General features: G+C 37.6%; 1 protein-coding gene across 1 annotated transcript; it reads right to left on the reverse strand.

Moving 5' to 3' along the window:
- Positions 1 to 1,879: 1,879 nt before the first annotated feature.
- On the reverse strand, positions 1,880 to 2,818 carry LOC113278076. The gene has a single exon (XM_026527009.1). The coding sequence runs from the start codon at positions 2,636 to 2,638 to the stop codon at positions 2,027 to 2,029; it is 612 nt and encodes a 203-aa protein (XP_026382794.1). The 5' UTR covers positions 2,639 to 2,818; the 3' UTR covers positions 1,880 to 2,026.
- Positions 2,819 to 9,301: the final 6,483 nt, after the last annotated feature.

Raw genomic sequence — 9,301 nt, forward strand, 5'->3', positions numbered from 1 at the left:
ATCAATTTGGAAAAAAAAGAAGTCCTAATATAGTAGTTACTCGATTTCCAAATTGAATTTGGACTTTCATAAAATTCCAAACACGGTAAGTTAAGTTTTCCTTTTAAGTTTGTAATATTTAAACCAATCATACGTTTCCAAGCATCCTCACCTAGATATTGTCACGTCATGAATTCCAAAGTGAATTTGTTTTTTTTTTCTTTCCAATCTTTTTCCTATTATTTTTAAATCAAATATAGGCGTTTCACAAAAGTAAAAAAAAGTCTATCTCGATCAATAAGAAGTAAGGATTCCCTTACCTTTCAAGATGATGTGTGGTTGGGATGGTGTGGTTGCACCAACCAACCCATTGCCTAAATCCTCTTAAGAAGAGGTTTCATTTTTAGTTTTCCTAAAGAAATTAATGAACACTGGTACTAAGATCTAGTCCCATCAAGACTAAAAATAAAACATTATTAAACACATTTTCTCCAACACTCAGACACTCTATTTATCATATCTCCGGAGATCCTCTCTAGCCTCATCAAAAATAACTTGATTTTCAGTATTCCTGAAAGGCATAACAGATCTCGTTGTATATTCAAATTAGGTCCACAGCTGAGACTTGAAATGAATAAAACTGCATTACTATATTCTAATGGTTACCAATTCAGATAACTGGTCAGTTAATCCTGAATGATAAGTCATTGTAAATAATTTGTACTTGAATTGAGCCTCTGTACACCTGCACCATGTTTTTTACTCCCAACTCATCTGAGTCGTCTGGATCTGAGTTTTATTCCTGACTCAGTTGAGTCGTCTGGATCTGAGTGAAATCACATGACTCATCTAGATCTGATTTGATATGAGTGGAATCACCTGACTCATCATGATCTGACTCGATATGTTTATTTTAAGTCTCATCTGGATCTGACTCGATATGTTTGTTTTAAGTCAGATATGACTCATCTGACTCAATAATATGTGAGTCAGTGATTTGGTCCCATGAGTCAGGAGTATTTTGTTATCTGACTCAAACGGGTCTGAATCATGGATTAGGTCTGAGTCAGATCTGACTCAAAATACAAAACAAACGATCTAACAGCTGACTCGGTGGGAGTCAGGGGTTAACTCATCTGACTCAATAATATGTGAGTCAGTGATTTGGTCCCATGAGTCAGGAGTATTTTGTTACCTGAATCAAACGGATCCGAATCATGGGTTAGGTCTGAGGCAGTTCTGACTCAACATACAAAAAAAAAAACGATCTAACAGCTGACTCGGTGCGAGTTAGGAGGTAACTCAGATCTTGTTTGTTTGCAGCTGCATGGGCGTCTGGATCTGAGTCAATCCCTGACTCGAGTCAGCAGTCAGATCGTTTATTTTCCATTTTGCTTCAGATCTGCCTCGACATCTGACTCAGACATAATCCCCGATTCGGATCCATTTGAGTCAGGTAACAAATTTTCCATTTGAGTCAGGTAACAAATTTTCCTGACTCATGGGACCAAACCACTGACTCGCATAATTTTGAATCAGACTCAAAACAAACATATCGAGTCAGACCTAAATGAGTCAAGTGATTTCTCCCAAATTTTTGAGTCAGACTCAAAACAAAGTTATCGAGTCAGACCTAGATGAGTCAAGTAATTTCTCCCAGATCCAGACGACTCAGATGAGTCATGAGTAAACAAACATGGTGTCAGACCCATACGAGATCTTGGTATGGTATTTTCCCTTAAACTTAAGGTGACTGCTGACATAATTTTTTGAACTCCCTGGCCGTTGTTTCATCGAAAGCATCTCCAGCTCTCTCACTAAATAACCTCTGGTTCTTTAGATATATTTGGTTGGTTGGATTATACTAAAAAATACAAATAAAATTCAAACGGAAAAACAATTTAAGAGAACAACAAAATTCCGATTCATTAATGTTTCAATTTAACTGTGACATCCTAGTATATATACACTTCAAGACTTTGAGACATTGATCAGACGAGGAGTTATCAAAAAAGAACCTCTAATAATGTGAAAACATCTGACATTATTATCTAGACATAACTGAAAGCCTACTCGGCCTTGGTTGAAAACCTGATCTTCTTCTCTGATTATGAGAAGAAGGACGAATCAAAGACGCTAAAGCTCTTTTAACCAAATCTCCTTCAACTGTGCTAATTCTCACTAGTGAATTTGTCATGGCCGATCTACGAGCACTCAACCGCTGATTATTTGATTGATAATTATTTGCCGATGAGTTATTATTAATATTCTTGTGAAGGCTGCAACGGAATGATCCTGGATGGTTTGTTGGTGAACACATACATGTCCGCTTCTGCTGATTTGTAGATGACGGTACCCGATTCTGATGTTGAGATGCAGAATTTACTGCCACTGATCTGCTACTTTTACCAGAGTTAGATATCTTCGTGGATGAAGATGACAGTCCGCTACTAAAATTATAAAGATTCACTCGTGTAGGAGATGCTGATCTATGATTATTATGATCAACACACGAAGAACTATTTCTAGTCATACTAGTAGCTGCTGCTGTAGATGGAGAAGAAAACCTGGAACTTGCTGATGCAAAACCTGTTGAAGAATATGATGATAAGACCGGACCGCTGCTTGTGCTAGCCCTTCTTGATAAAGATGAGGCCATTCTATCTGGTTATTGATGTGGGAGAAAGATTTTCCTGTTTGTTTGAAGTTTATCTGTTTTGGCAAACCTATTACAAATCAGGGGCTCCTTTTATAGGAGGAGGATTTTCAGGAAAGGAAACCGGGATTTCTAAGGAGAGTAGGATTCGTGTCCCTGGTAAACAGCTGCTGGAATGCTATGGGCTCCATGAAACGACTGCATTCCTTTTTGATAACGTGTCTAAAGCAAGTGGCCTACTAGCGATTTTAGACTCGTAAGGGATGGCCACGTATCTTGGTTCTATTTCTTTTGCATGCTGTGAAATTACCGAGGGTAACATATGTCAATTATGTCGACATGTGGGTGTGACTGGATTTGAGGTTTCATTTCTTAACGTTTTTCGTTTGTAAGGGAGGATGATGATGTATTTATTAAGAATGAAGATATTGTTTGGATATCTTTTAGCTTTAACCTGACGTTTAATGCAGTCGGTATCTAGTCATCCAACTGTTTTTTTGACTCAACATCAGTACCTGAATTGAAATGGCTGTTTGTTCATAAATGGTTTTATCTGTGTCGTAGGATCTGGTTCCTGTGGGCAGTTATTTGCCAGGAGATTAGGATATACTCAGATTAATTAGGGTAATATTTATTTTATTCCCATCCAAACTAGTGTATTAAGAGATGTCTAAAAAGTATTAAAAGACCAAACTGCCCATACTAAAACAACCATGCTGACTAAAACATATTCAAAAAGATTTCAAAATATTTCTTCAAAACTCTAACTATATATGATGAAATTAAAAAAAAAAAAAACGAAGAATCAAAACGAATCAAAATTCGGTAGGGTATTTTTTGTCGACCTTGCCGACCATAATATAGTCGGCAGTGTATAAGGTTGAATAATGTGCCGATTTTTCATTTCTGAAATTAGCAGTTACAGGGTCGTCACGGTATCCATCCCCATACCTTGCCGACTATATTTTAGTCGGTAGGTTATGAAAGTAATATCTTGTCAACTATAGTTTAGTCGGCAGGTTATGAATTAATACCTTGCCGACTAATCATGCATTTGTAACACCTTTCTCTGTATGTCAAAAATCCTATAGTCGGCAGGGTATTTTTTTTGTCTATCTTGCCGACTTTCCATACTTTCAGAACTGAAAATGTTGATTCCTTCTATAATTTTTAGTATAAAATCACCCAGAAGCTCTACAATCCCATATTTATAAGCGTTTGGGTAGTACGATTTCATTTCCGTTACAAGTAGAATTTTCAAAAAAAAAAAAATCTCAAAATCTACCCACATCCATGAGTTCAATCTAAAATAAAACCTAATTTCAAATTTTTAATCAACTAATGAACTAACTAAATTAATCACCCTAATCACATTTATTAGTTAATTAATCAAGGATAGATTAGTCATTTTTATAAATATGTGATTAAGGGGCTTTGTGTTTCACTTCAAAATGACCTTATTTTATCTCATTTGGTATACCCCAATTTAACCAGGTTATTTTGAGGAGATTGAAACATTTAGCTAAGGGAATTTTCTTGATCTTACTAGCACTTTTGTCTTAATACTTTTTATTCACCGGCATGATAAGAAAAAATCCATTGGTACTAAAATGAAAAACATGTCTTGCAACAATGTTATTTGTAGGTGTACTTGGCTGAATCTTAAGGTGCTAATTTTTCTTCTAGGTTAGACAAATAGTGTTGCCTGTTCCTTTTTTTCTTACTTTTCTCTCCAGGTATGTCTCGAATGCTAACTAGTAGCCAAATAGTTGCGCAGTTTCGTTCAGCGCAACCAAAATTCTACTTTTCGCGAAATTGGTTCAGCGAGATTGTTTTATTTTTTGATCCGGCGGGTGAGATGGTTGCGTTGTTCCATTCAACGCGGGAAAATTCTACTTTTCACGGAATGGTTCAGCGCATCTAGATACTAGATTGGAATAACCATAATACTTGGACGGATATTCTAGCTGATATGAACTTCCAATCTAGATGCTAGATTGGAAGACCATAAGACTAAGCCTAGTCCGTATGGGTACCAACAACAGAAATCAGAAAGAAAGAGTTTCTTGTTTCGCAAAAAGTTGATTTTTATTTTATTTTTAGAACTCTTTATGAAATTTTGTACCCAAATTACCCTTTTGCTTTTTATGTTTCAAAATTCGAAATATTTTTTCTAGATGTACATCTAAATAGGCTATTAGCATAGAAAAGAAACTTTGTTTTAACATTCCAACAACATCGAAATGACACTGGTAGATTGTAGATTTAAGTATGAGATCAATTATACCTAATGTTATATGAGGAAGGATCCCTTCACACTTTCTCACATTATCTCACACTTCGAGGCCCTATTTTATGAGTAAAACTAAATAGTAACAAATTTGAAGCTAAACTTTTTGGGGTATGTTCCTCTCGCAAAGCTCTACATACCTACCGAAAATGATCGCATTCTGAAATGTATAATACTATCATCTACCGATCTTAATTTCAAAGGTTACAAATCCATTGATTTTCAACGACTCATTTTCAAAGTAGTAGATTGTGATGTTATACGATTCCGAATACGCTCATTTATGGTGAGAACATAGAGCTTTGTAAGAGGAACATATTCCAAAAATATTATATTCAAATTATTAACCTTTTGGTTTTTATTCACAAAAATAACGTCTAATGTGTAAGATAGCGTGAGAATAAAAGTGTGAGGGAATCCTCCAAATCTTTACCCGCCATTTCGACCGGGCGGGATAAAGTAAATCCGATTACTTTGTAAATTTGTAATAAGTGATCTTTTAAATGCCTGTTAGCCAAGGTTTGGGAACCGGGTCACCGTTTACGCAGTCAGTAAGAGTGATTTTTATAACGCGTTTTGACGGGTATGAGTATATTTGGGATAAAAACACGTTATTTGGAAGAAAAAAACGTACTTTCTATATGTTATTTTAAAATAACGGGTGTTATAATTGTGAGTTTTCTATCTAATAATCATATCGTGCATGAACAGTTAACGTTGCTAAAACGATTTTCATATTTTGTTATTTTATTTTTAAGATTTAAAAGTAACTTTTAATCTTTCAATTAGAAAATATAAAATTATGTAAGCAAACATTTTTATATTCTTTCTAATATAATAGTTATCGTGGGAGTGAAAACGGAAAAAACGGTTTAAAAAACTCATACTAAAATGTCACTTTTACAAAAACGATTATAACATACATGCGTGACGACCCTTATAACATCTAAATAACACCGTTTTTTCCTATTTATTGTCTTATATGGGCATAAGTATAAGTAACCCTTACGGACACACGTGACCGTTTTCTCTGGAAAACAACTGTTTTCCAAGCCTTGCAATTCGCTGTGTGAATTGTATGTTTTAAGTGAACCCTCTATATGAGGGATTTCTAACTACGTTCATGCTGGATAGTAGGTGGGAGCTAAAATTACTCGACTCAGCTTACCAACGAGCTTACATCTTCCCAAATATTTGAACATTCGTATGGATTAATAGACTTATTCCATCAGATCAATTATGGAGAAAATATCGTTTGGTCCTTTTTTAGGTGGTCCCAAGTCAGTTTGGTCCTTTCAGAAATCACCTTTTCCATTTGGTCCATAATTATTTAAAAATATTAAATGGACCAAAGTACCCTTCCGTGTTAATTCCATTTTTTTTTGTAGCGGTTCATTCTGTCTGATGAACTCCGGAGTTCATTCCTTCAAACGAACTCCTAATAAAACTGATGAGTGCCAAATATTGTATATATTTATCCCTTTTTGTTGGCATTTAACTCATCTTTTATGCATTAATTCTACATTTTATCCCATATTCTGTATTTTCATTGTTTTCAAGAATAAATATTTTTCTTACTTAATTTTGCATTTTTAGGTAATAAATAAAGATTGGATGAGTTGCGGAGCAAAAAGAGCAGAAAAGTGGTGAAAAGCCGGGAGAAATCACGCAAGGAAGCCGCGAAGAATGGTGCGCACAACCTCATTTTCTACACACAAAAACGCCTCCGTTCTCAGCCATCAGATCAGTTCTCAGAAGCATCCGACGGTCGCTCCTTCATAGAGCATCAAAATCTGAAGTCTCTGCCAAGCACCACAGCGCTGAAATTCCAAGCCTTCAGATTAGATGGTAGTTGAATCCAACGGTCGCTCCCTTGCTGTTCATCAACGTTTGATATCTCCGCCTTACACTACAACACCTAACCCCATCTAGAGCCGTTAACTTCGTTGTATCAAAAAATCTGACGGTCGCTACCAACCTCTTCAGGAGGAACCATCCGATCCACCTACCAGCTTCACATCCCACGGCCCATCTCACGAAACATCACCTCTTGATGGACCCGCCTCACACCCTAACGGCCGAGCACCTACACCCCAAACAAACGCACCCTTCCCCTTTCTCCATCGAACCCATCTCCTCCATCACCCCCCTCTGCAGAACCACCATACTCCGTACCACCACCATGTCCGTCTCCATCACCACCACCTCACCCCAAATCACTCCACTATTTTCTCCCCAACTCTACTCTACCTAAGCCCATCATCACCATCACGTACCATCTCTTTAGCATCACTAATTTCTCCAATTTCTCATCTCTCTGCTCACTGAAACCCTAGGTGAGAAATTGGGGATATAAGTGATGATTAAAGCAACAATTGGAGCTCGAGAGGAACGAGAAGAAGAAGGAGAGTGGGTCGACGAGATGGAGCGAGTATCTCATCAACAGTAGGTAAATCAATTTCACCAACCTTTTCTACTGATTTTGGGGGAAAATTGGGGGAAAACCCTAAATGGGTAATGGGTATAAATTGATGTTATGTGAAGTGTGTAGGGGACACTGTATATCTCTCTGGACTAGCCAGTAGAGAATTGAGCAAAATTTTAATGAACTTCAATTTCAGTGCTTATCAGTGAACAGTTGATATTGCAATGTGTTTTTAGTTATCAAATGTTGCTAGTTATGTTAAATTATCTTCATATGATGAATGTATGTTGCTACATCATGTTAGCATGAGCTAATCAGCATCAGGCCAAGGCTCAGTGAAGCCTTGTGCACTGTCAAGGCTAGAAGCTAGGATAGTTCTTCCTTGCTATGTTTTGATTGAGCAAATGGGAGATACCAATGCTCATAGAGCCTGTGATTGGCTGTACTGTCAAAAGACAGCCAATGCTAGGGGCAGACTAGTGAGCAATTTGTATTCCATTTCTAGATGTATGCTTAGGAACAAACATAACCTAGAAACATGTCATTTGATTAGGACACAAGGTGGATCCTAAGCCTTGGCTTACCACCAATCCCTCTCAGTAACTTGCTTTTCAGTCTGTGTGCTTTCAACTCAGTTATTTTCTTGCCTTTTATTTTCTTGCACTTTGTAGCTTCTGTGCACTGAAGTCAGTGCACAATCCTCCTTGCCCTTGGCTTCCAAGCCTTGGTTCTTGTCTTTTTCTTTTAGCTGTTTCTTTGCTTTACCTTGCATCTTTGGTTCATGCCATTTCCTTGCTTTGCTCACTGCCATAGTGCATTGTCACATTGTTAGCCTAGGAAGACTTCTTATATGCTCCTCTCCCTGTGGACAAACCCACTCACTATATTATAAATCTTGACCTTGTATACTTGCAAGTGTTTTGTGTGTTCTAATCTTCAACCAAGTTTTTGGCGCCGCTGCCGGGGAGCTGGCTGCCATATTTTTGAAGTTTTCAAGTCTGCTGGTTGCCTGGCTGCTGCCAGCTTGCTGCTGCTGCTGTGTTGCTGCCAAGCTGCTGCTGTTGTGCTGCCAAGCTGCTGCTGCTGCTGTTGCTGCTGCCAAGCTGCTGTGCTGCTGTGTTGCTGTGCTTTTGCTTTTTGTGCCAAGCCTGCTGCCAAGCCAACTGGGCTGCCAACTTCTGCTGCTGGGCTGTGCAACCTCTGCTGCTGGGCTTGTGCAACCTCTGCTGCTGGGCTCTGATCCAACCTCTGCTGCTGGGCTTAACCAACTGAGCTGGGCTCAGTAACCTCAACTTCTCTGGGCTTGCAACTTCTTCTGGGCTTGCTTTGCTTTGGGCTTCGCTGCTGCTGCTGGGCTTGGACGTGAGCTGCTTAGGACGATCCTAAAGCCCAACTGGGCTGTGCAACTAAAAGGGGACTAAAAGCCTATTTTTGGGCTTCCCTCCAAAAACAAGTAAGCCTAACCCATGAGTTAACCCACTTGGGCCTCATTTAAATTCAAATTTGGGCTTGTAATAATTAATTTAATTATTTATTTGGGATTGTAATAATTTTTTTTTTTTTTTTTTTTTTTTTTTGGGACTGTAATATTTTTTTTTTTTTTTTTTTTTTTATTTTTCTTTTTCTTTTATGGGTTTGTTTTAATTATTATTATTGTTTTTATTTTCTTTTATGAGTTGTGATAATTTATGCTAGGTTTAGTTCAAAATTTTTTTCCAAAGCCCAATTTTAAACCAAAAACAAAACCCCTTCTTTAAACCAAAACCCATTCAAAACCAAATCTTCATAACCCTTGTGGGCCAAATTGTTTCCGATTGCTCTGTCTGACCAACATGTTAGTTAAGGTACCTACTAGGACATGATTGTGACCTACAGAGACCAGACAAACAGACTTGTTAGAATTAACCCAGACGAACCTATCGAAATTCTAAGTTCTGAGGGAGACAGTCCA

The sequence above is a fragment of the Papaver somniferum genome, chromosome 5 (assembly GCF_003573695.1).
Source record: "Papaver somniferum cultivar HN1 chromosome 5, ASM357369v1, whole genome shotgun sequence".
NCBI classification, from domain to species: domain Eukaryota; kingdom Viridiplantae; phylum Streptophyta; class Magnoliopsida; order Ranunculales; family Papaveraceae; genus Papaver; species Papaver somniferum.